Raw genomic sequence first — 26,949 nt, 5'->3', positions numbered from 1 at the left:
ATGATTAGTAAGTCAACCTTTCACGGGTTGCTTGTAATTTTAGTTAAGTCAATATATCGTTTTACCCTCAAAATTACATCTTGTTCCTTAAGTCTTCAATTGATTCTCTAATGAACAATTGGTTTATGGTCGAACTATTAAAACGAATCTCTCTTGAACCAATTAAAGAGTAAGGCCTGTTGTAGACAAAATTTTATTAATCTAAGTTGCCTAAAGTATAGCTAGAATTTTGTAATTGTGATTTCGAATAATTACCAATGCGTAAGATGTTATCAACATGTAGTAGAGTTAACAATCTTTTTGTACATATAGGGCTCATCAACATTTTGTATCAAGTCAAAAGATTTGATCGCAATATCAAATCTAATATTCTAGGATCGAGAGACTTGTTTTAATCCATACATGGATTTTTTAAGTTTACACAACTTTTGTTCTTAACCTTGTTCTATAAACTAAATACTTTCATCAATATTGCCATTCAGAAATGCACTCCAAGGTAGCAATTTTGCACTCCCATTTATGATGCCTCTCGGCCTTTCAATGCTGAGGAAAGCTCTAGAGTAGGGTAGTTGAGATCCCTTATGATATTTTGGAAATTTTTTGCCTCTCATTTGGTTGATTCTTTGAGAGCTTCATTTGGACTCATTTTAACCTCAATCCAACTCCAATGGTTCGATCTACCAACCTTAATGCTCAAAGCGGACAAAACCTAATAAAATCATGGAATCAGCACGAATTAGGTTGCGAGAAATAACCCTTTTGAAAGTTCAAGCGAAAATGAGTTTGGTTTGGCCAAATAAGTCGTTGTTTTTACGTAAATCATATGTATGTTAAATCAAGATAATTCAATGATTGAAGCATGTTGATAACTAAGAAAAAGGGTAGAAAACACATGAAATAGACTTAGAAATTATGTAAATTTTTGAAAGTACACGTTCATGTGTTTTTCTAAAAGTTTTAAAATTGATTTGAAGAAAAGAAAAAGAAAACAACCAAGGAATAAGTTGCCACAAGTCTGGATGATAGCAGAATCACTTAAAGAAAAATCACGGGACGAGATTCAAAGTAACAAGGAAGGTTATTCTCAAGGAAGGTTATGATAGATGATTGATGAAGCAAGAAAATGTCCAATAAGCGTTGAAAAATAATCGAAACACATACTGTGAAGTACCAACACTTAAGTACAAGAAAGCAGAGTATGAATCCAGATTAATTAATGTTAGTGTACCTGCAAAAGACCAAAACATATGGGAGGACCCCAAGAGAGTGTGAATATTCTTCCTGAAACCAAGAAAACGTACTTAGTGGGAGACAAACAGAATGAAGTCATACTATTGGAAGCCTATATATATGGACGCATTGTATGAGAGACAAAAAGATATATCATTTAGATCATAGAAGAGGAATCTTTGTCGTAATCCTCACATCCCCACCATCATTCGTACGTTCATCTCACAATGAAGTTGTGAAGGAGTGTAATTTATCTTTGGAGCCAAAGAGAGCAAAAGATTGTGAGCAACAACTCAACATTAACTCTATCTTGCACTTTGTATTTATTTTGTGTGTTGTTTTATTAAATTAAGGATTGAATAATCTATTATATTCTTTGGTATGAACACTGTCATTTCCACTTTTAGTTCATTTATCACCTTTTCCTTTACCATGAGCAGCTAAATCCCTTAATGGATTGAGAAGATCAACTAACATTCGGAAAAAAAGCATGCATGAGTAAACTTTAGTTCGTTTAACTTGAAAAATGTTATTAACACTTAAATCAATCAAAAGATTGGTGTAAGCATAAGTAGCTACAACTAAAAAGAATAAGTGGCTAGGATTAAGTTTGGTACCCAATATTGAACTAAATAACAAATCTAAAAAAGAATGATAAGAAAAAGATATGGAAATAAACGACTAAATATTTGAATGTTTTGTTATATTTATGAAAAATAATATAGAGGTGTTAGTTCTTTTCGAATAAGCATGGTTATCTGTTATTGGGAGAAAAAAAAAAGATACGAACTATCAATGGGAAAGTTAGATTTTCCACTTAAAAACTGTTGGTAATTAAATTGGTGTAAAGGAAAGGGTGGAGTTGGAAGGAGAAGATCCGATGGAAATGAGAGAGTTTTTGTTGTTTTTGTTTTTCTCTTCCTTCCGTTTGTAAAGAAAGAAAATGAGAATGTTGAGTGTAGAAGGGTGTGATGAAAGATCAAGTGGCGAATAGAAAGTTCGTATATTAATAGGAATTGAAATTGACAGCTCAAAGTCAGAGATCGCAATTCAATCCAACACGCAGTGGCGTTCCTTTGCCTTGCCTCGTTGGAACTCTGTAATTGAAACTCCCTCTTTACCGTTTCTCAACGTTTCCCCATTTTTCCTTCCACCGATCCATCCGCCTCCCTGCTTAATTCCTCTTCAATTCCCTCATTCTTCCATTTCCTCTCCCCTCCCATCTCCTTTCTTCTTCGATTCCCACCGGAATATGTCATACGCCTACCTTTTCAAGTACATCATCATTGGTGATACTGGTTCGTCTTCCTGTACATGATTTTTTCGTTTTCGATCTGATTCCTCAATTGGGTCGCTTCGATTTTCCCTTTATTTTTGCTTAATCTACGTGATTGATCTGTTTCTCTGATTTCATGATGTGAATCCTTTTCTGCTTCCGAATTTACTGGGCTCAGCTTTGAATTGGATGCTGTTTGCTGTTTCTCGATTGATTGCGGGGATTGAAACTGAATTCTGTTCTCTATTCTCCAGGAGTTGGAAAATCATGTCTTCTTCTCCAGTTTACCGATAAGAGATTCCAGCCTGTTCATGACTTGACTATTGGCGTAGAATTTGGTGCAAGGATGATTACCATTGATAACAAACCAATTAAGTTGCAAATTTGGGACACGGTTAGCTATCTCTCTTCATTTCTGTTTTTTTTTTTTTGGTAATTTTCTTGGAAATTTCTGATTTCAAGTCTCTAGATTTTTAACTGTGTCAGTTGTCTATTGAATTGGTTTTTGGATTGTATTGTACATTTTCTTGGATCCATTCAAAGGAAAATCATCTGAAAATGTACTTGATATAAGCGGATCTTGACCTATAAGCTTAAATCTTAGTTCAAATAGAAGGCTCAAACAATAACACTAATAAAACAAGGAAACCTCCATTCATGCTCACTCTGTAGCGTCCATACTATTTGTGTGACTTATATTGATGCTTGAAGCGTTAGGAGAGTTTCTTTTCAAGCTTTTCTTGGTGCTGCTTCATCAAAAGATTCTTTTATCAAGTTGTTAGTTTGTACAAAATTGAAGAGTTTTTCGGTTTGCTCTTTGTTAGGTTTTTGATGTTTTGTGGACGCTTTTTGGGTTTCTCTGGTGTTTTTGTAGTAGTCAAAGTCGTCCTTTTTTCAATCAATGTTTGAAGGAGGCATGTCTGTATATGTTAAAAAATTTCTCTGTTTGGTTGTATTTGTTTGTATTTTCTTCTTCTTCTCTTCCTTTGGGAGATTTTATCTTTTAAAACTTTTCTTCCTTTTTGCTACATCAATGTGAATATGTTTCTTGTTTTAGAAAAAGTTTATTATCGTAACATGGCTTTGAATCTAAAAAAATAATCTATAATTAATGCAACAGGTATATGTGCGCTTAGCTCAAGTTCTCTGCTTAAACTTTATAGCACACACATATAACACAGCCAGCATTCCTCTTCTACTGATAGGTCGTTGTTCAAAATTACTATCTGCCTGTCTTATCTAAAAATTTAATATCTGCTTTCTATAAAGATGATCATTATTGAAACAATGTTGTGTTCACATATGTAACATAAGAATGGTACAGATAATGTATTTTGTACTCTTTCAATTTAGATTTTTCCTTTTCATATTAGTTTCATCAAGTTTTTCCAATTCTGAAGTTTCCCAGAAACATTACAGGCTGGTCAAGAATCTTTCAGGTCTATTACGAGGTCCTACTATAGAGGTGCTGCTGGTGCATTGCTTGTCTACGACATCACCAGGTCTTATTACCTCGTGGTTCCCTTCTACTTAATATTACTTTTGAATTTTGATGCGGGAATGATTCTGTACTTTAGTTATTATTTGTATTTGATACTTTATGAAGTAGCTGGCTTCTTTGATGATGGATTTAACAGAAAATCTACCAAGAGGGGCCATGCTCCAATTTCATATACAAAATTGGTAAAACAAATACGGATATAGCTTCCAATTCCAAACATTAATTATACTGCTTAACCAAACATAGACATTAAGGGTGCATTTGGGGGAGGGAAAGAGTTATGGGAGAAAAAAATTATGATAATCCTAGGATTATAATAATCCTAATATTATGACAATATGTATTTGAGGTTAAGGTTTTTGGTAGTGTTATGGGAATACGTGTTTGGGGGAAGGAATATGAATGGTAGTGTTATGATAATATGTGTTTGGGAGAAGGAATAGTAGTATTATGATAATATGCGTTTGGGGGAAGGGTTATAACTGTAGTGTTGTTATAACTTGTGTTTGGGGGAAGAGTTATGAGTGTAGTATTACGATAGGATGAAGTAGGGAAATTTGTAGGGTTATTTAATCCTAATACCGGAAAGTGCAAACTCTTGGCCCAAACAAGGGTTGGGCCATAACCCTTTTTCTAATCCCCACCCCAAACACTCCCTAAATATCCTGGGCATTGAACACTCAAACATTGTCCCAGATATTTAATATTCATACCGATAAAGCAATATATTTGATCTAAATGGGTCGTTAGTATTACAGACCCTAAGTCACTCAAATGTATTCATGTAGGAAAGGGAAGAAGGGGACCGACCAAGTGATGTAAGTATATGAGGAACTGAGGATTGGCAGGCATGTGTTTGATTTTGTGGTTAGTTATACGTTGTGTATGTTTGTCAGATGGAGGTATTAAGGCCGACTGTGACAGAGAGGAGGCTACCTTTTTGCATTTTGCTCAATTGTTGGCTCTTTGGATATCATATCATGGGGGAGGGGACGTTGGCATTGGCAAAGCAGTAAATATGTAATTTCAGATCTACCAATTCCTGTCACAAGAAAATCTTGTGCTTCACGAAAGTAAACAAGACTAGACCGGTAGGTCAGTGGGACTGACCGTTATATTTCATGGTTGCTGTTTATAGATGTTAATCTGTAGAATTTTGGGTGCTCATCATAAAGTTTAAATCTGAATGGTTGACTTTTCTTGGGTTAATTATGGTCTAAGAAGCACAGTGTTAAGGTCTTCAACTTGAAAATCAGTAAACTTCCCAACAAGAGAGAAACGGAGACAGTACTTTATAATATTTATATTTCTATTCCAAAATGTCAGTTCACAAGGAAGATAAAAACATCAAAGAATAAATAAGGAAAGCAGAATGTAAATCCAGCTCCTTAGAGAAGGCTGGAAACTTCTCCCAGTAAAAGCCACAGCAGCCTTTACTACAAAAACCTATTTCCCAAATCCCTAAACATTCTCTCTTTATACTCACTCAAAACCGTGGGGCCCAATCAGGTGAAATCCTTTCTTTCAGCAACATTTCTATAAGTCCCTGCCGGTACTATTCCCTTCTTGCCCCTTCTTTTTGAAGTGTGTATATAGGAGGTCTAACACGCAGACATTAACATACGACATGAATGTGATAAGTCACTCCAATTTCCAAAAATGTAAGACATGACACGCTAGGGAGACATTATTTATTATTATTGTTATTTACAAAAATAAATATATTTTGTGCACAGTTGTTAAAATATATATTACCTTCAAACATCAAAATAACAACCATACAATTCATAAAGAAAACTATTACATGACCAATTGTCCAACATCATTAGTTAAACACAAAAAACTACAATATAGAATCAAACAACCCTTCTACATTCTTTCATAAGTCACTGGAGTGAACAGAGAAAAAAATTAAATGGAATGTTCAGAAAGGAAAAGAACAAAAACAAAAGGAAAGAAAGACAAAAATGGGAGAAAAAGAAACCATCTTCAAGTCGCCTCCGGCATGCAGAGTCAAATTGCTAGCAGTGGGTCTTCAAATCGTTGTGTTTGAGGAAGGAGGAAAAATTGTGCGTGGGAGACTCTTCAGCAGTAGCAAGCAACAAGTGTGTGGGTCAGCCGACAAAACAAAACCCTAACATAAGTTTTTCTTTTCTTTTCTTTTCTTTTAAAAAAGAGTTCAGCTGGGCTTGAGCTTAAAATGCCTGATTTCAGTTATTTTTTCTTTGTAACCTTGCAGCTTGCTGTGCCTTGTCATATCAGAAATAGAAAAGTATAATTAAAAAAAACGTAATAACAAAATATTCTGGCATGTTGGTATTGGACACGTGTCTTTCACCAACACTTGGCCATTTTAGGAGTGTGGGTGCATTATAAGTTATGGTTTATTTTTATCTTGTATAGTTGTAGCCTATAGGTTTGTAGGGGAGGATTTGCTTAAACATGACCGTAGTTAAATATAATGCAGTTACTCCGGTTTAACAGCAGTTCTTTTCTGTTCCAATCACATGACATTTGGCGTGATTCTGCCTTCTAATTTAACTTGATAGATTGCATAAGCTGAAATGAGGCTTCACCTTCATGCTTTAAATTTCTTGAGTGGATGAAAATTTCAGAACTTAAGGTGTGTGGCTATCATACTTTTTCAGGAGGGAGACTTTTAATCATTTGGCTAGCTGGCTTGAAGATGCAAGACAACATGCTAATGCAAACATGACAATAATGCTGATAGGTAATAAGTGTGATCTTGCACACCGAAGGGCTGTAAGCACTGAGGAAGGGGAGCAGTTTGCAAAGGAGCATGGCTTAATTTTTATGGAGGCCTCTGCTAAAACTGCTCAAAATGTCGAAGAGGTGATACAATAGACAAAAATTGTCTTTCACAAAATTTAAATTGGATGTTCATCTCTAAACTAAGAACATGACATAAAAGATATAATATTCACCTTTTTGATATATTGTAAAAAACATTCTGTTCCACAGTTTTCATGATGATCAATAATTTTTAACAGGCATTTATTAAAACTGCTGCAACCATATATAAGAAGATCCAGGATGGAGTGTTTGATGTATCAAATGAGGTATGCAGTATACTTTTCCTTCTTGCTGTTAAATGTTAATGGAAGTATTTTAGTTTCACCATTGCAGTTCCTTTTGCATCATGTGACCACTGGTTAGGGGTATATAGATTATGGATAATACTCATCAAAATATTAGTAAGGGGTATTATGGGTTTAGCTAGTGGTACCTTGATTATAAGAGGAGTTGGGCATCTTAGAGAGTGGAACATTTTGGTGAGAATTTTGATCATGGGACTTTGGGAGAGAGAGAACTCTTTCGAAAAGCTGTGATATGTTGTAACTTTGTAAGGCCCCTAGTTAGGAAATATTAGGAGTCTTAGTAGAATATTAGTAGGGTTATGTTAGGGCTCCAATTCTACTAAAGTATTTGAGAAGGGGTAAAATGGGTAGTATGAGTGAAAGTTAGTTATGGTAGGGATCACTAGGTTGTATGGAAGTGAGGAGTGGTCAATCTATATATACAATAAGACGATGATGCTAGGGCATACTTTCGGTAATTAGCAAGTAGTCTTGAGAAAGGGGTGAGGGTTAAGCTCTTTGTACTCAAAGGGTATTGTAGCCTCAATGCAACTCTTTCATATTAATACTAAATTAGTTAGGGATACCTTACAAATTTTTATCAGAGCATTCATCCTAGGAAAAGCAAAGAAGATGCACAATAGAGGATCGAAAGCAGTGTGGAGAAATTGTTTGGAATAGAAGAAGGTGTAGCAGCGCTGCTGAAATCGGTATCAACACTATCAACAGAGGTGGTTATGATCACCGATCAGCAGTTATGCTGGTGCTTTTGAGATCATGAGTGGATCTTCATCAAAGAAAGGGAATGAGAAAGAAGATAAAAAGGGAGACACGGTGATGAGAGTGTTGGAATTAAGGCAAATGAAGAAATAGTTGACCAGAGTAAGTTAAAAAAAGTCGAGATGCTGGTTTTCGGAGGAGATAATCTGAACGCCTGACTCCTTTGAGCGGAAAGATACTTCCATATTCACAAACTCTTTGACCAGGAAAATTAACAGTATTTGTAATTAATTTGAGGAGTTTTTCTCATTTGGTACCATGGAAAAGAAGAATGTGAAGCCTTTAAGGATTGGAAGGATCTGAAAAATACACTTGAACTAATTCCGATCATCACGAGAGGGAATGCTAGTGGGACAATTTCTTTGGATTCGGCAAGAGTCAATGGTGGAGGAATATTGTGGATGATTTGAGAAGATGATGGTGTCAGTTTCTCATCTCACAGATGAATCGCCATTGGAACCTTCATCACAAGCTTGGATCTAGTTATTAAGGCTGAGCTAGAATGTTGGGAGTCCGACTTTGGACGCAATAATGGAGAAGGCCCAAAGGTTGAAAAATAAGGAGATAGCCCAAAAAGAGAAAAGGAGAAAAAAGAACGAGGGCCCAACCCAATTAGGGCACCTTAAAGCAAGAATAACAAAAACCCAAAGAGAAACGAAACGTATGGAGTACCCTACCATGTTCAAGGATTGGAAGGATCTGAAAAATACACTTGTTGAATTGATTTCGATCATCATGAGAGGGAATGCTAGAGGGACAATTTCTTCTAATTCGGCAAGAGTCAAGAGTGGAGGATTATTGTGGACGATTTGAGAAGATGGCGTTAGTTTCTCATCTCACAAATGAATTGTCGTTGGAAACCTTCAACACAAGCTTGGGTCTGGTTATTAAGTTGAGCTAGAATGTTGGTAGTCCATGACCTAGGACGTGGTAATGGAGAAGGCTCAAAGGTCGAAAATAAGGAGATAGCCCAATAAGAGAAAGAAAAAGAGAAAAGAAAGAGGGCCCAACCCAATTAGGGCACTCTAAAGTAGGAATAACAAAGACCCAAAGTGTAATGAAACGTATGGAGTACTCTACCATGCATACAATCACATTGACAAATGCCATGCGTACAATCACATTATTGACAAATGTACCACTGATGGCAACCAAGAGGAAAACACCGGCCAGACATGATGCAATTATACGGTGCAATTACACAGTCATTAGCTATCTTACTGTTATTAGCTGTTATTTCTGTTTTTAACTGTTTTTTGTTAGTAGCTGTTATTTCTGTTAGTAGCTGTTATTAGCTGTTATTTCCGTTTACTTCAAACTAATCAGTTATAATAACTGATTAGTTACACTCAACCAGCATTCATAGCTATAAATAATCATTCTCCTATTGAGAATGGCAGAATAGAATTCTTAAATAAAAGAGAGGATCCAAATCCAAACTTTGAATTACATCAAAGTGGTATCAGAGCAGCCCCGATTCTTGGACGGATGGCTGGCCGGAGAGGAAACAACCCAGCCACGGGGGACGACCGTGCGCAAGAAGAGACGGAGGACACCGCCGCCCTCTCACCAAGGACATCAACGGTTCGCTTGCTGGCCGTCGAGGACTCCTTGGGAGATTTACACCGGAAGATAGACAGTCATGGACAACTTTGAACTATTGGCAAGAAGGATGGACGAATTACGGACACCACCCCGGCTCGAAGCAGAAATGGCAAACGATGGTGAAATCAACAACAGGCGAAGACAACGTGGACGGGGAAACTTCAGAAATCTCCACAACCCGCGATACGCTAACCGGGGAAGGGCTGATTTCAACCCACCACCACAATTCTACGCCGACGTCCATGATGAACAAGAAGACGAATCTTCGAGCAGCGACGACCAGGACAACCCCTGGAACGCCTTAGACGAAACACAGAGAGGACAACATGGTAGGAGGTTCGGCACGCGGGCAGAGACTCATCATGACTTCAAGATGAAGGTTGACTTACCTTCATACAGTGGCAAGAGAGATGTCGAATCCTTTTTGGATTGGCTAAAAAGTACTGAGAATTTTTTCAGTTACATGGACACCCCTGAACAGAAAAAGGTACGCCTCGTAGCCTTGAAACTCAAAGGGGGCGCATCAGCATGGTGGGAGCAACTGGAAGCCAACAGGCAAAGATGCAACAAACGACCCGTACGCTCATGGGAAAAGATGAAGAAACTATTAAAAGGACGATTCCTACCTCCGAATTATGAGCAGACTTTATACAACCAATATCAGAATTGTCGTCAAGGCACCAAGACAGTCACTGAATACATAGAAGAGTTCCACCGATTAAGTGCCAGAACAAACCTAAGTGAGAATGAGCAGCACCAAATAGCCAGATTTGTGGGGGGTCTGCGCTTTGATATTAAAGAAAAAGTAAGGTTACAGCCTCTCCGTTTCCTATCTGAAGCAATTTCGTTGGCTGAAACAGTAGAAGAGATGTTAGCTCTAAAGACCAACACCATGAATCGAAGAACAACATGGGAGCCAACACCAACCAAGAACACAAGCTATACGAGCAAGTCAAATGACCAGCCAATGGCACCAACTTATGGAAAAAGAAAAGAGGCCGACTCTCAGACTACAACGTACGAAAAGAAGGCAGAGATAACCAATAGAAGCAAGAACCAAAATAATTACACTCGCCCACCATTGGGTAAATGCTTCCGGTGCGGACAACTAGGCCACTTATCAATTCTTGCCCTCAACGAAAAACAATTGCCTTAGCTGAGGAAGAAGGCAACTTTCCTGGCGAAGATGAGTAAGGACCAGAAGAGGAAACGGAAGAAATTGAACCAGATGAAGGAGATAGAATCTCTTGTGTTATCCATAAAGTACTCATTGCTCCCAAGGAAGAAAAGAGCCCACAACGCCACAGTCTTTTCAAAACAAGGTGCACTATTAATGGGAAGGTATGCGATGTCATTATTGATGGAGGTAGCAGTGAAAACTTTATAGCAAAGAAGATAGTCTCCAACCTGAACTTAAAGGTTCAGCCACATCCAAACCCCTACAAGATAGGATGGGTAAAGAAAGGGAATGAGTCCACAGTTAATGAAATATGTACGGTCCCCCTTTCTATCGGAAGCAGCTATAAGGATCAGATCGTATGCGATGTAATCGACATGGATGTATGCCATGTCCTCCTAGACAGACCTTGGCAGCACGACACTCAAACCTTGCATAAGGGGAGAGAAAACACATACGAATTCCACTGGATGGGTAAACGAATAGCTCTACTGCCTTTGACCAAAAAAAACGAGGAGAACAGTAAGACAAGGGGCCAACTATTCACAACGTGCAGTGGAAAAACTCTACTGAAAGAAAGAAAACATGATATTTTAGCCCTTGTGATGACAGGCAGCACCAATGGAGAACGGGCTGGGGAGTTGGAACCACAATTACAACAACTTTTTGAGGAGTTCCCACACCTCAAGAAAGAACCTGGCGGACTGCCACCTCTTCGTGACATCCAGCACCATATAGATCTAATTCCCGGAGCTTCATTGCCAAACCTAGCTCATTACAAGATGACCCCTCAGGAGTATGCAGCGCTCCATGAACATATCGAAGATCTACTCAACAAAGGGCATATTAAGCCAAGCCTCAGTCCTTGTGCTGTCCCAGCTCTCCTCACCCCAAAAAAGGATGGAAGTTGGAGAATGTGTGTAGATAGCAGAGCCATTAACCGAATCACAGTAAAGTACAGATTTCCAATCCCAAGAATTGGAGACCTCTTGGATCAACTCGGCAAGGCCACCATCTTCTCGAAGATTGACCTAAGAAGTGGATACCACCAAATACGTATCCGACCAGGTGATGAATGGAAGACTGCTTTCAAGACAAATGAAGGGCTGTTCGAATGGATGGTCATGCCCTTCGGACTATCCAATGCTCCTAGTACCTTCATGAGATTAATGAATCAGGTACTGCACCCTTTCCTCAACAAATTATCCAATCGTTGGGATAGGACTGCCCCAATCCCCGTGCCACAGGCGTCGACTGCTACTTCGAAAGGAGAAGAGAAATCTGGTAGTTGCAGAACAGGGCTAGAAGCTAACCTCTTTTTTATTTCTTCGAAGCTCTCCTGTTGGAATGAAGTCCACTTAAAGTTTCCCTTCTTTAAGCAGTCAGTTAGTGGTGCACAGATGGAGCTGAAGTTTCTTATAAATTTTCTGTAGAAAGAAGCCAGCCCTAGGAAGGCCTGAACTTCTTTGACAGTGGTTGGAGTCAACCACTCTCGTATTGCTTCAACCTTTCTTGGCTCCATGCTTATCTCTCCTTTCTTGATTATAAAACCAAGAAATGTAATTTCAGACTTCAAGAATTCACACTTCTTTTGATTGATGTATAGCTCCTTTTCTGTCAATACTTGAAACAACTTTTTAAGGTGGAGCAAGTGTTCGTCGTTCCCACTGCTGTACACCAATATATCATCGAAATAAACCACAATGAATTTGTTGAGGAAGGGGTGCAGTACCTGATTCATTAACCTCATGAAGGTACTGGGAGCATTGGATAGTCCGAAGGGCATTACCATCCATTCGAACAGCCCTTCATTCGTCTTGAAGGCAGTCTTCCATTCATCACCTGGTCGGATACGTATTTGATGGTATCCACTCCTTAGGTCAATCTTCGAGAAGATGGTGGCCTTGCCGAGTTGATCCAAGAGGTCTCCAACTCTTGGGATAGGGAATCTGTATTTTACTGTGATTCGGTTAATGGCTCGGCTATCTACACACATTCTCCAACTTCCATCCTTTTTTGGGGTGAGGAGAGCTGGGACAGCACAAGGACTGAGGCTTGGCTTAATATGCCATTTCTTGAGTAGATCTTCGATATGTTCATGGAGCGCTGCATACTCCTAAGGGGTCATCCTGTAATGAGCTAGGTTTGGCAATGATGCTCCGGGAATCAGATCTATAATGGTGCTGAATGTCTCGAAGAGGTGGCAGTCCGTCAGGTTCTTTCTTGAGGTGTGGGAACTCCTCAAAAAGTTGTTGTAATTGTGGTTCCAACTCCCCAGCCTGTTCTTCATTAGAGCTGCCTGTCATCACAAGGGCTAAAATATCCTGCTTTCTTTCTTTTCAGTAGAGTTTTGCCACTGCACGTTGTGAATAGCTGGCCCCTTGTCTTACTGTTCTCCTCGTTTTTTTTGGTCAAGGAGGCAGTAGAGTTATCCGTTTACCCATCCAGTGGAATTCGTATGTGTTTTCTCTCCCCTTATGCAAGGTTTGAGTGTCGTGCTGCCAAGGTCTGCCTAGGAGGACATGGCATACATCCATGTCGATTACATCGCATACGATCTGATCCTTGTAGCTGCCTCCGATAGAAAGGGGGACCGTACATATCTCATTAACTGTGGACTCATTCCCTTTCTTTACCCATCCTATCTTGTAGGGGTTTGGATGTGGCTGAACCTTTAAGTTCAGGTTGGAGAAAAGTTTTCACTGCTACCTCCATCAATAATGACATCGGATACCTTCCCATTAATAGTGCACCTTGTTTTGAAAAGACTGTGGCGTTGTGGACTCTTTTCTTCCTTGGGAGCAATGAGTACTTTATGGATAACACAAGAGATTCTATCTCCTTCATCTGCCTCAATTTCTTCCGTTTCCTCTCCTGGTTCTGACTCATCTTCGCCAGGTAAGTTGCCTTCTTCCTCAGCTAAGACAATTGTTTTTCTTTGAGGGCAAGAATTTGATAAGTGGCCTGGTTGTCCGCACCGGAAGCATTTACCCAATGATGGGCGAGTGTAATTATTTTGGTTCTTGCTTCTATTGATTATCTCTGCCTTCTTTTAATACGTTGCAGTCTGAGAGTCGGCCTCTTTTCCTTTTCCATAAGTTGGTGCCATCGGCTGGTCATTTGACTTGCTCGTATAGCTTGTCTTCTTGGTTGGTGTTGGCTCCCATGTTGTTCTTCGATTCATGGTGTTGGTCTTTAGAGTTTCTCTCCTTCACTGCGGCTTCTGCTCGTTTACACCACACCTCCATTTTCCAACCATGTGGCTGCCGGTGTACTTTCTTTTCTCCTTCTTGCCTTCTTCCATCCACCGCAATGTGATACTTTCTTCTCCTTCCATCGAGGCCAATCGTTCTCCTTAGCTTTAAGCCTCCAATCTTTCTTCATTATTCGTCGGTCTGTGAACTTAAGCTCCTTCGACTTCTTTTTCATCTTCCATGTTCGATTTCCCTTCTCGACTGATCCACTGCCACAACCTTTGATTTTCTTCCCACAGATGGTCTTTTCGATTGCAAGTTTTCTCTCCTTTTCGTTCTGTTAATTGTGAGTTCACCAGTGTGTTATTTTTCCTTGCTTTCCTGCTAGGGTTGTTCTTCATTTTTCTTGTTCGCTTTCCAACTCCAATCGAAGCATTGTTGTCTCCAATGCACTGTATAAATGGCTTCTTTGTGTCCATGACATCATCAATCTTCAAACTACTAATCATTTCATACTCAACAGTCCCATCCAATTTTTGCTCATCTTTCAGATTTTCTTACACTTTCTTCTTCCAAGCCTTTTCTTTTGCCATTTTGCGGTTTTTTATCTGCAATCCACTTTTCTGCTTGCTCCCATGTCCATGAAGTTTCTCCTCATTCGTCCAATTCACGTTTGTAATCCTTACTCCATTTTAACATTTGCTCCCATGACCATCCTTCTTCTTCTTCTTCTTCTTCTTCTTCTTCTTCTTCTTCTTCTTCTTCCATCTTCTCTTTATGTTTCATTCGAGTCCCATCTGAAATTCTTGACTCTTCAATCCGACGACTCAGACTGCTCTCTCGCACTTCCTCCCTAAGTTTTTCAATACTTTTGCAGAGATCTCATATCATTTCCTTCAGCCCCGAAATTTCCTTCTCATTAGTCTCCTTCCATTCCTCGATTTGAGCCTTGTTACTTGAGCCTTCCTCTCTAGCCACACAAGCAACACTGCCCTTTATCTTAAGAGCTGATATTCTCCAAAATTTCCATAAACTTTTCACTAAATTTGCAACGACGCTTCCCCTGCAACTCCATTCCCCTGCAAGAGGAGGGGGTGAAGTATTTCTAGAAAGTGTGAAGTATTGAGCTGTAGCACCATCTCTGCCTCCTGAAGTATTTCTACAAAATTTTGTCTGCAAGTTTTTCAATACTTTTGCAGAGATCTCATAACTAGAAAGTGTGGGTTACAAAATACTTCAATCCTCCTCTAGAAGTCCTTACAAAATACTTCACCCCCTCCTCTCAACCCACACTTTCTAGTTATATAAAAAAAAACCCTAACTATTACTATTTTGTCCTAATATTTCCATAACTAGCGGACTTGCAAACTTATATTAGTATTGCAATTTATTTGTATCTTGTGTTTGTGTTTTCTTTTCGAGTTTTCTGTGTTGGATCTAATTCCAGAGATTCTGAGGTTTATCTTTGTAGAGGGGATTTTGGTTCTACATTTGACTAAGCTACCTGATGTGGGTGGGGTTCAATGTTAATGAAAGTGGCTAAATGCATTGGCCAAACGCCATACAGTTGAAACACCAAGATAACTTTTGACCAAGGACAGAATTTAGATTCTAGTTTCAATTGTTAGATTGTCTTTTGTAAAAACGATGTATGAATAGTGATGAGAATGATGTAATTGATTGAATGTTCCATCTTATGTGCAGTCCTATGGGATAAAAGTTGGATATGGTGGAATCCCAGGGCCATCAGGAGGCAGAGATGGTGCTACAGCTCAATCTGGGGGTTGTTGCAGTTAAATCTTGCTGCTCAATATAGTGTACCAACTTTGATATCCCCCTTAAATTCCTACGTTAATTATGAGTGCCAGAAAAAAAGTGAAGAAAAAAGAATGAAACCGATAATAGGTTATCAGGTATTTGTATAATCATTTGATGTGTTATGCGTTTTTTTCTTCTTTTCAATAAGTTAATTATGTCTTCATCATATTTGATTGTAAAGATAAATTCATATTTATGCATGTTATTGGTGACAAAACTGCACCCTCCTTTTTCATTAGTTTGTATATGATTTGTAGTTTATACGTGAACGTTTTATATTCAGCTAAATGATCAAACTCAATATTGGATAAACTCACTCAAATTTTGATTTCTTTATCTTAAAGTCCAAGTTAAATTTAAAAGTCGAGCATCTCAAGAAATATGCTTTTCTTTCTGTTATATCAAGGCTCTGCACTATATTTCTTTTTTTTTTTCTTTTAGTCAAAGATTGGATTTGTTTTTTTAAAAAAAAAGAGAAATGAGACATGTCAAAATACAGTGGAATGAAAGAGGAGATGGGCATCCTGAAAAGCCAATATGCTGTTTGAAAACCTTTTCTTTTCGGTTTTCAAATTTTAAAAACAAAAATACTATACATTTTGGTTTAGAGTTTCAATGTTCCATTGATAAAGTTTAATTTTTGTCTTTGTAATTTAAAAAAGGAAAAGGTTTTTGTTTTTTGACTTTTATTGTTGTCTTCTTACACCATTTTTGACATAGTTTTAATCTTTCTTAACGACATTTGAATCCTTGAAAATAATAAAATTAAAAATTTTGATTTAGTTTTTAATAAAAAAAAAAAGTAAATAGCAATGTGCAGAAGCAAAATCAAGTTGTTATCAAACCCATCTAAGAAAATTAAACACTCCTAATTGGAAAATAACTTGAAAAGAATGAAATTAAAAATTCAAGACTGGATCAATCCAGCATTATCTCAAAGATATGTTGTTCGCGTTACAAATGAAGAACATCTAAGATGGTAGATTGTTTTGTTTGTTTGTTCTTTCAATCTCTTGACCAAAACTTTAGTAGAAATTAAAATTTAGTTGATAATCACTGGCAAAAGACAGTCTAGAAATACGAGAAAGGAGCAGAATTTGAATGGCTTCTCATTTCTTCTTCACATTGGGGTAGAGGCAAGGCATCATCAGATCTACAAACGAATTAGAGACTAGCAAACAGCATGCACCTATTGGATTATTATTAACAAAGAAATAACAATCAATATAACCCAAGAGGTTCCAATTGGAAGATCGTCCTTAATTTAACATCACCAATCAATTGTTGACACTTTTGCTTATTTGAACTTTCTTGTATTATATATATTCTTGTACAACTAACCTAGACAACCATAAAAAATGGAGTTCAAGATTTGATGTTAGATAAGAGAACCATGTTCCTTTAACCAACCTTTGAGACTTGGGGTTCTTCTTGGTAAGTTTGAACTCAGTCCTTTGAAGTTATAAACTAACATCTCGAATCTTTTAGGAGAGCACATATTGAGGGTATAAAATGACTGATGTTAGTAATGAAGAACTTATAAGCTACCAATAGTCCCTGCAAGAACACATGCCATGAAGGAAATGGTGAAATCTGTTGGTGTCTCTTACGATGATTTCTCTTCCTAAGACTCTAGAAGCAAACTTGAATGCAGAGTGGCAATCACCACAAATTCTAATGTTCTTCTTAATCCTAATGGTTAATCCAGGAGGAGTTTTCAAGACTGCAAATGCTAATGCTAACTTCTCACTATGGTACTGTAGCTTTAATTCTCTGTCCTGCTGGTTCATGAAGAAAAGCACATGGCTTGTGTCTGGCACATACCCAATCTCTTTAATTTTCCCACTTATTTTCTCCCACATCCTCTGTATTTCTTCTCTCATTGGATGTGAATCATCATTTGCCACAAACACATGGACTTCATTCTCAATTTCAACCCAACTACAGGCAGGTTCTTTCTTTACCCCACTCTCTTTCATCATCTTCCTTACCTTTGCTGCATCACTCAATCTACCAGCAGAAGCATAAATATTAGACAACAGTACATGAGGACCTGAGTCATGGGGGTCAAGCTCGAAAATCTGTTCGGCAGCATAAACACCCAAATCCATATTCTTATGCATCCTGCAAGAACCAAGCAAGGCTCCCCAGACAGCTGCAGTAGGTTTGATAGGCATTTCCTCTATGAACTTGTTGGCTTCGTTAAGCCGTCCTGCTCGACCTAAAAGATCAACAACTGTTACATGATGTGCAACCTGTGCTTCTATCTTGTGTTTCTTCATCAATTCAAAATAATACTGCCCTTCATCCAAAAGCCCCGAATGGCTACAAGCAGTAAGAACAGAGAGAAAAGTAATTTCGTTAGGTTGAACCTTGGCCTTCAACATCTGTTCAAATAGTTGTAAAGCTTCAGCTCCCAGTCCATGTTGTGCATATCCCGATATAATCGAGTTCCACGAAACAATATCCTGTTTAACCAACCTCCGGAAGACTTTCTTTGCATCCTTGATGCTGCCTGATTTAGCATACATGTCAATGAGAGTGTTTCCAATATAAGCAATGGGCTGTCCACCAGATTTTATTACATGGGCATGAACCCATTTGCCTTGCTCCAAAGATCCAGAGCTCGCACAGGCAGTAAAAACACTAGAGTATGTAAAATGTGTAGGTTCAAAACCCTGTCTTAGCATCTGCAAAAACAACCTCATCACATGCTCCCCTTCACCCTTCCGAGCATGACCAGCAATTAGAGCATTCCAAGACACCACATTTTTTGCAGCCAGGCTGTTAAAAATCACTTTGGCTTCTCGCATATGCGCCCACCTAGCATACATATCGAGCAATGAACTTCCAACATGAACATTCATATCATAGCCATATTTGAGGGAGAATGCATGAAGTTGCCTGCCATGGTGGTCACTAGGGCCAGTACCAGAAGCCTTCAACAGGCTAGACAAAGTGAACTCATTGGGTTGGAAGCCCAGGTGGAGCATCTTAGGGAACAAAGCAAGAGCTTCAGATGCTTGCCCGCTCTGAGAATAGCCACTGATCAGCACAGTCCAACTAACCATGTCTTTTGTAGGCATTTTATCAAACAGGTCCTGTGCCTCCTCAAGACTGCCACATTTCGCATACATGTTTAAGATAAAATTGAGAAGTACCAGATCATCCTCAAACGTAGAACTCTGGATGTGGGCATGAATGGCTCTGCCCTGCTTAAGTTTGCGCAAGTATGTGCATTTGTTTAGCATTTTACTGTAAAGTGTTCGTTCAGGTTCTAAAGAACCACAGTTGATGAGGTCCAGAACATAGAGCCCAGTAGAATTAGAGGAAGTACCAGAAGAAGAAATGTGGGTCGTTCGAAGAAGGTCTTCATCTTGAAGGACACCAGTGAAAGGGGCAGTGCAGGGGTCCCAATCTTGGCTTTCCGCCGTATTTGACTCCACGAAGGCACAAGGAGTGCCATACTTTGCAGCAAAGAGGAAACAGCTTAATGTTTTGAGTTTAGAAGGAGAAAGCGCTAACGGCCGCCCATATTTTCCAATACATCTATTAAAATAGCAATGTGGGAACATAACCATTATAAACTTTTACAACTTACACAAATGAGTGGAAGCAAATTATTAAAACAATTTCTAAGTCAAACTATCAAATCCTAAGATAAACAGCATTTGATGTCTTGCACTAGAACGCCAAACCCCACTTCTTTCTGAACTATCACCTGATCCTTCATCTGAAAACATTTTCAAAAATAAAAAATGAGTACAAAATTACTCAACAACCAATTCTTATATAAAGTTTTGAAAGAACTTTTGTAAAAAAATATATATAAATCTTTGCAAAGCTTCAGCTAAGACTTTGCTACAAACAGTTGTTTCGGTATAAAAAAATTTCAATCAAGTAAGCTTGACAAACTAAAGGTTTCTGAGCTAAAACCTTCAAATAGTCTTTCAACAAAACCAAAATGCTCGAATGAACTTTCGTTTCTTGTCCTTTTTGGAGAAATTCAAATAAACTTTCGATACCTTTAATAGAAAAACTTTCATACCCTTTATAAAATAATATCTTTCAATACTTTCAAATAGAATGTTAACAAATGGTCAATACTTTCAATCAAACAGAACTTCAATCCATCAATACTTGGTTAACATAGTTGAAACGATGCATAGTTGAAGTAACTTAGCATATGTGGTTACCCAATTGGTAACACCAGTCATTCATTCAGTCAAAGACGATTAGCAATCAACAACAATCAATTACATAAGTGTGAGGCCATGTGAGTGCAACACACACAAATCTACAATCGAAAGGATTGTCAAACCACTAATAAGTGCCTTCGAACAAATAAGTTTCAATCAGATCACATACCGTCAAGTCCACATTTGGCTACCTCAAAATAAGCATACAATCCCGAAAACAAAAACTTGGCATATATACAAATAGTTCTTGCGACTCAATCAAAATTCTTTCATATACATTTGAAATAAAACATATAGTTTTAAATATTAATTTGAGCACAAGAGTTCATCAAATCAAAAACCACTTCAGTTTCAATAGTCCGCAAATCACATAAAACATATTTTTGAACACCCCCTCTCCCCAAAAAGAAAAGGAGAGGATTACCCCGTCTTCTTTATGCACATCCATATATATACCTAGACACAAGGTGTACACAGTAGTCGAAACATACCTTTATCGAAATTTACGTGGAATTGATTTGAAAACTACCTAGAAGTATAGAACGATCAAAATCCTACCATTCTCGATCAAAATCCTACCATTCTCAATCAAAATTTCACTTTTCTTGGGCATATGTCAACTTCCTAAAAGTTCTAAAAATCAAGACAATTAAAACTCCATTCAAAAACCTTAATCGAAAATGGGAATGTTCAAGGGGCACATACTTACTCAAAATCAACCATAAAGCTTAGCCGGTCACTCTAAAACAGTCCAAAACTAAAACAGAAGGTTTCCCTCAGGTTCTAAACTAATCAAACATATGCTATTTCAAAACAGAAACTAATCTAACATACTTTAATCGAGTTCGAAACGATTCAAGACGCATAATGCTGATATAACCTTAACCGAAATACTTCAAAAATGACTCGAACACAACAACAGATGAGTTCCACTCGACCAATTAACTCCAATTTGAAACGAAAATGAAAGCTATGGTTCTTACCAAATCTTACTCATACGGTTCTGAATGTTGCTGGTTGGAGTTTGAAGACACCCGAACTTGCATATGTTTGTGAGTAAACTGATTTGAGGGCAAATCGGTCAACGCCGAAACTCATTGAAACATAGAGGAACATTGTTACAAAGGTCTGGGAAAAGGCGTTAGGAGCGGCGCTCGCGTCGTGAGTTAGATCAGTGGGAAAAGTGCCATAGCACGTCGGTCTGATGCGCAAGGACTGGTCATCGGAGTCTATAGTCTCCACCGCTGCAAAGTTGGTTCATCAAAGCTTGATGAGGTCTGCAACGCTGGGGGAAGTTGGTCCGGCGGCTGTAAGGGAGGGAAGATGATGGAGGTTAGATGCTTTTTTTTCTTTTTGAGGAAGTCGGATGAATACCCAAAATCGGGAAAAAAATATGCCAAAGATAAAAAAAAGTCGATGGATCTTTGCTGACCGTTAAAAATTCGTGTAAAATTCTCAAAATACAGCTCTCGCTCAAACTGGTGTACCTCTCGTGCAAAAACTATGTGTGCTTGGTGTTGCTCTCCTCCTAGCCTCGTTGCTATTTGTTTAGCAAGTCTCGCCCTTATCTCACGGTCTTGCCCTTCTAAACCACTCATGCCATTGTTTTCTCAATATCTCTTGCTTCTTTCTCTCACACTCACACCATCTCCCAATTTCTCTATCTCACTTCCTCTCTCCCTCTCTCACTCTTCTTCACACATCCTTCTCTCTTCATCTCACTAATTGGGGGTTGCGTTCAAGTTATTGCTTGCATGAACTCATCATGCTAGAAAAAATAAGACGCAAAGAAAGAAAAGAACATAGAGAAAAAAACTTGAGTAAGAAGAGAAGGAAAATAAACGGACATACTATAACTTCACACAATCATAATATCAATGAACGGGTCTTTCACATTTTTTTTCAAAATTGGGTCATATGTTTTTATGACCTTTAAAATGGGTGATCTACACAATCAAGTCTTTTTTTTTCTCAAATGAAATGAAAATGGAGCCTAGATTATTGAAAAATGGCCAAAATTATGATTAAATCTTGTGGATCAAAGTTTTGAGATAGGTTTTGAAAATAAAGAATTCTAGGACAAATGAGGTGGTGAAATATCTAAATTACCCTTAACAAAAAGAACGCTAAAATGTTGGTCATTTCCCTCTCACTTCCTCCATCTTCACGTTTCTCATTGCTCATATTCTCTCACATCACAAGTGACTTTGTTGAACGATGATGGTAGACTTCGAACGAGCTCAGACAACAACGACGAGGTTTCATATGACGACGATAACGAGGTTTAAAGACTTTTGCACAATTTGTGGGGTGTTGTGAAAACAGGACGCAACTGAAATACAGAAATCGAAAAAAATATAATATTAAAATAATAATATATATAAATAAATAAATAAGAAAATAATTAGGAAAATCAAAATCTCATAATTCTCCCCTTTCTCCCACTTTCTCCAATTTTTTTGTATTTCTCAACAATCTTAGTTATGCTTTACAAATCCATCAAAACCCACTATTTATCGAAAAAGTGGCAAATTGATAGTGGATTACTTGGCCACTAAGAGTAATTATTTGATAGACACATGACATGTATGTTGGGTGATTAAAATGTTGACATGTGGCTTATGGCCACAAAGCACACTAATGGTCATCTATTTATATTAATAGTATTTATTATAATACTTTCTCTTAGATGTCCATTATATATATGAAATATGTCTCGTTCAAAACTTACTAAGAAAAAAATTCAATGGAAAAGAAATCCTAGGGAAAGAGAAAGAGTACAAAATAAAATATACTCCCTCTCATGGACACATCATTTGAGATCTCTGAGTTGCCGCATTCCAATGTTGTGTACCAATTTTTCAAATGTTGCATTAGGTAATGATTTTGTAAATAAGTCTGTCAAATTATCCTTTGGACAAATTTGTTGTACTTTGTTGTCGTTATTTTCTTCAAGATCATGAGTATATAAAAGTTTGGATGAGATTGTTTTGTTTTATCACCTTTAATATAACTTCTTCTTTTTAGTTATACGTGGAGTTAATGTTGTTGAAAGGAGTTTACTGGAAGTTACTATAAAGTTGTGAATTATAGCTATTATTAGATGTTTAAATCAACATATACAATTATAATAGTAAATTTTCACTGTCATCCCTTTATAAAAAGGCATGAATATATTAGATTATTTTGATATTCTTCTTTCAACAAATATTTACTTGTACCACATTCGTCATAATTGTTTCAATCCATATAATTATCTTTATAACTTTATTGAACATAATCTTGATTTATAAGTTTCGAGTATTTTAAATTCTTATGAAACTTTCATATAAATATCATTATCAAGAGATTCTTATAAATATGTTTTATAAGTTTCGAGTAAACTATATGAATTATCAAGAGATTCTTAGAAATATGTTTTATAAGTTTCGGGTATTTTAAATTCTTATGGAACTTTCATATAAATATCATTATCAAAAGATTCTTATAAATATCTCTTATAAATATGTTGTGACTACATCCCTAACATGCATGTGTAGATTTCCATACACAGCAAGACCGATTAAAAATCTTAAATTTAAAATTTAAGTACATAAAATTAAAAAAAAAAACAAGGAGGAAGGAATAGAGATAAATGCACAAGGAAACATATAATAAAATCAAATTGAATAAATAATACAAAGCTTCTCGTGGGTTAACTTCATATTCTAGAAGGATGAAATGAATACTTAACCCAGTATAATACTACATGAATAATTTGACCTCGTATGCTAACATTCTAACACTAGTACCTTTCGTTTACTATCTATAACCTCAACTATTATAGCTTAATGGATTCAATGGAGCACCGTGGAACATTCTCTAAACAAGTTTTCACAATACCAGAGTCCAGAAAAAACATATTAATGATACCCAAGCGATCCCCGACGCACTTGATGGTTGAGAACTGAGTGAACGACTGTCAGTGACACCAACAAGGAACCTACACTCACCAATGGAGGGATCTAAGAACGTGATCATAGCAAGGCCATCAAATTCACAACTTTTCTCATTCTGCATTTGTAGCTGATAATAGCTATTAAATGCATATGAGATATTCCCCTTTGCACCAATACCATTGCATGATCCTCCATAGTTGAGTGTCGAGCAATCCGCAACACTACAGGCTACCTTTATGTGATTTGCCACGTCAGTTAAATCCCTGAACGGATTTGCAACACACCATCTAGAGGGAAGATACTCCACATGTTTTGCATTTTTCAGTACCTTATTACCTAAACCAAGGTTCAGAGGATATTTAGCCTGCCCATCAAAAGAAAAGATGCCCCAGTGCCTCTCAAAGTTACCTGGAAGCACACTCTTTGCTCCTTCATCAAGTAGGCTGAAAAGATAGACGTCCACAGGAGGCGTTGCTGGCCTCAAAGGGGTTCCTTTGTTGCCTAGAACATGATTAATAAGGCCTTGGTTGAAAACTCGTGCAGCTGTGAGATTTGCACCCATGGCTCCATCCGTGGGCCAACCTACCTCCCCTATAACAATCGGCATCTGTCCATAGCCAATTTTAGTGAGAGCTGAAACCAAAGTGTCATAGTTTCCATCGAATGCATTATAGTAAACATTACTTCCATCTGTAACAGCATGGGTAGTCCCTTCAAAAAATGCGTAGTCTTGTGGGAAGTCAGAGTTCCCATACAGGCTCAAAAATGGATAGATGTTAACAACAAATGGAGAGCCATTTGAGTTGAGAAATGAAACAAGTTGGGTCATAATTTGAATCAATTCAGGCCTGAATGCTCCCTGAGAAGGAAGGGAAGACTCATATGCATCAGCATTGCAAGGTACAACTAACTTCACATAGCTTGCAAGATTTGCTTTTGCTAAAGATTGCTGTAAATTGAGCAAAGCAGGCATGATATATGACTGATACTCTCCATTGTAACTGCTGAGAAACGGCTCATTTCCTACTGCAACATACCTGCACCACACATCATGCAATAAAAGTAAGAAATCTTATACCAAATTTTTTGCTCCTACAAATTTGGATTGAAGAAAAATGGATATTCTAAAAGTTTCAGCAATATCGGTCTACATCAATTGTGTACAAAGAAATTTGAGCATTGGTAGCATTTTATACAGTAGTAAAGCGCAGAAAGAGGTTTATGTCATATGTGTTATCACTTATTATATATCAAACTGTCCATATCTATCTGTACCTCCACCACCCCTCTGAGTTTCTTTCCGTTGCCATACTTCTCTCGTCTTTATTCAACCAATTCCACAAGTTCATTTTCGTTTACCCAAGCCCAATTTTCATTGACAAAATTAATATACACATACTAGAGTAGTAGAGTAGGTAAGACAAGAATAAGAATACATTATCCATTCTTCCTATCTCGTTGTCCTGGACAGTTAAGCCATACAAATAAACAAGAGAAAAATATCTAAACCATCAATTTTGTTATAAGCCTTACCCCAAATAAAAAGGACTGAATTTTGAATGTTACTGTTAAAAAAAAAACAAAAACAAAAAACAATGGCCGGAACCAATGAAATTTTTAGGAATATGATCTCGGAAGCTAGAATACCTAAGGGAAAATCAAAATCTTCTTTTGGTTTGTGCTGATCTACAAAGAAAAACGCTATTCATAGGTTCAAAAAAGATTCCTCATTTATGTTCAGACACCAAATATGAGTATGAAGCATCAGGATAGACACTGACATTCATGTATAGAGTTGATCCTTCTTTTGAATTCAAATGTAACTTCTTAACTCCTTGCAGCGTGCCTCTATCTCTATCACTGATTGAAAGAAACTTAGCAAAATTTCTAAAGGCGTAGTATTCAACTATCAAGCAACAACTATCCGGCATACGCAAATGAAAACGTATGTAAGTTTTTATTTGAAACAGAGAAAGGAGGAAACAACAATGCAACAATTTAAGCACAAAGAACTGATACCATACAACTCGTCAGATTCATAGATAAATCTCCCACAAAATGCAACACCCTGTTTATCCTAAATAAGAAAAGCCAATGGCCGTTATACAGAGTATTGAACCATAATATACATTGTTTTGTCTGAATAAGTTAATCGATAGAGAACTTCTATTACATTACAAAATGATGAAAAAAACATCGAAATGTGTGTATCTCACGAATCTTTCAAACGCTTCCACTTTAACACGGCCCAATAAACAAAAAGAAATCCACAGCCAATGCAGCATTTTATTCTACAAATGGACAAACAATGCAATAACACAACCAAAGCCCCGTTGAAGAGAAAAAACCTTCAAACTACTATTATTATCGTTTTCAATCACTACCTTCTGCAAAGATTACAAAACCATTGCAAAGGAAAAGAGCAGAAACCACACCACAAATTTACAGAAAAATTAGTAATCCAAACACTAACGTAGAGCTCCACAAGAAAAGGAAGGGGATGAAATCTTAGTATCATCATTTATCAACAACGCACCTGATGTCGGCGCCCCCTTTAACAACATACGACGACAGATTATGACGGACCCATAGATCAGAGGCAAGTAAAGACGAGCTCAAGGAAGCGAGCATCTCATTAGGGATTCCAATCATAACTTGGATCCCAGTTCCCATTAAAGCCTTGAGCACACTCGGGTCTGCCTCAAACAGTTTTACTTTCTGAATCCTGTTGCTTTTCAAGAGATCAACGACGGTGGTGGGCTTCAGCTTGTGGAATGAAATCGTGCCCCAGTTCACTCCAATGGCGGATTCCACCACTAAAGATGAACCGAAAAGTAGAATCAAATAGAGGAAGGCTGCTTGGAATCTAGGGAAAGACATGTCTGAGTAAGCTTAACGGAACTTTGGGAACGAAAAATGCTAAAAATAGTTCAAGAAGTTGACGAAGGCGGAGAGAGGTAAGCAACGGCGGTGATTCGGTGGTGGCGGAGGAGTGAAGTGTAAAGAGTGGAAAACGGAGGAGGCGGTGGAATGCGGTGGAGGAATGACACCTGTAAGTTTGTGACCGCTTGAATGAGGAGTGAAGATGAAGCGAAGTGATGGATGTGATAGTAAAATTCATAATTTTAACTTT

The 26,949-nt window shown here is 37.7% G+C and overlaps 3 protein-coding genes across 6 annotated transcripts; 1 reads left to right on the top strand and 2 right to left on the bottom strand.

Moving 5' to 3' along the window:
- Positions 1 to 2,052: 2,052 nt before the first annotated feature.
- On the top strand, positions 2,053 to 15,991 carry LOC101212220 (ras-related protein RABB1c). The gene is made up of 6 exons (XM_004139464.3): positions 2,053 to 2,528; positions 2,761 to 2,900; positions 3,926 to 4,008; positions 6,656 to 6,860; positions 7,019 to 7,087; positions 15,566 to 15,991. Exons 1-6 carry the CDS (start codon positions 2,483 to 2,485, stop codon positions 15,656 to 15,658), a joined length of 636 nt encoding a protein of 211 aa, XP_004139512.1. The 5' UTR covers positions 2,053 to 2,482; the 3' UTR covers positions 15,659 to 15,991.
- A 775-nt stretch (positions 15,992 to 16,766) lies between these two features.
- Positions 16,767 to 21,827, bottom strand: LOC101211979 (pentatricopeptide repeat-containing protein At3g24000, mitochondrial). Of its 4 annotated transcripts, XM_031880287.1 has the most exons (4): positions 21,311 to 21,827; positions 20,862 to 21,185; positions 19,017 to 19,228; positions 16,767 to 18,891 (listed from the first exon to the last, which is right to left on the bottom strand). In XM_031880287.1, exons 3-4 carry the CDS (start codon positions 19,143 to 19,145, stop codon positions 17,224 to 17,226), a joined length of 1,797 nt encoding a protein of 598 aa, XP_031736147.1. In that variant the 5' UTR covers positions 19,146 to 19,228; positions 20,862 to 21,185; positions 21,311 to 21,827; the 3' UTR covers positions 16,767 to 17,223. The 4 variants fall into 4 exon arrangements, with proteins under 4 accessions (XP_031736147.1, XP_011654725.1, XP_004139511.1 ...); XM_011656423.2 differs by having other exon boundaries at positions 16,767 to 19,412; positions 21,366 to 21,824; XM_004139463.3 differs by having other exon boundaries at positions 16,767 to 19,412; positions 21,311 to 21,823.
- Positions 21,828 to 23,503: 1,676 nt separating this feature from the next.
- Positions 23,504 to 26,949, bottom strand: LOC101213820 (glucan endo-1,3-beta-glucosidase 5). The gene is made up of 2 exons (XM_011656411.2): positions 26,353 to 26,949; positions 23,504 to 24,853 (listed from the first exon to the last, which is right to left on the bottom strand). The coding sequence occupies exons 1-2, from the start codon at positions 26,694 to 26,696 to the stop codon at positions 23,752 to 23,754; spliced, it is 1,446 nt and encodes a 481-aa protein (XP_011654713.1). The 5' UTR covers positions 26,697 to 26,949; the 3' UTR covers positions 23,504 to 23,751.

Source organism: Cucumis sativus, chromosome 1 (genome assembly GCF_000004075.3).
Source record: "Cucumis sativus cultivar 9930 chromosome 1, Cucumber_9930_V3, whole genome shotgun sequence".
Classification (NCBI taxonomy): Eukaryota; Viridiplantae; Streptophyta; class Magnoliopsida; order Cucurbitales; family Cucurbitaceae; genus Cucumis; species Cucumis sativus.
This window is presented reverse-complemented; position numbering and strand designations above follow the sequence as displayed.

Coding starts and splice junctions, on each gene's coding strand:
- LOC101212220 (XM_004139464.3), top strand. CDS start 2,483: ATGTCATACGCCTACCTTTTCAAGTACATCATCATTGGTGATACTG. Junction 6,861..7,018: donor CTGCTCAAAATGTCGAAGAG/GTGATACAATAG, acceptor AATTTTTAACAG/GCATTTATTAAAACTGCTGC. Junction 7,088..15,565: donor TGTTTGATGTATCAAATGAG/GTATGCAGTATA, acceptor TCTTATGTGCAG/TCCTATGGGATAAAAGTTGG.
- LOC101213820 (XM_011656411.2), bottom strand. CDS start 26,696: ATGTCTTTCCCTAGATTCCAAGCAGCCTTCCTCTATTTGATTCTACTT. Junction 24,854..26,352: donor AAAGGGGGCGCCGACATCAG/GTGCGTTGTTGA, acceptor TGTGTGGTGCAG/GTATGTTGCAGTAGGAAATG.
- LOC101211979 (XM_011656423.2), bottom strand. CDS start 19,260: ATGGTTATGTTCCCACATTGCTATTTTAATAGATGTATTGGAAAATAT.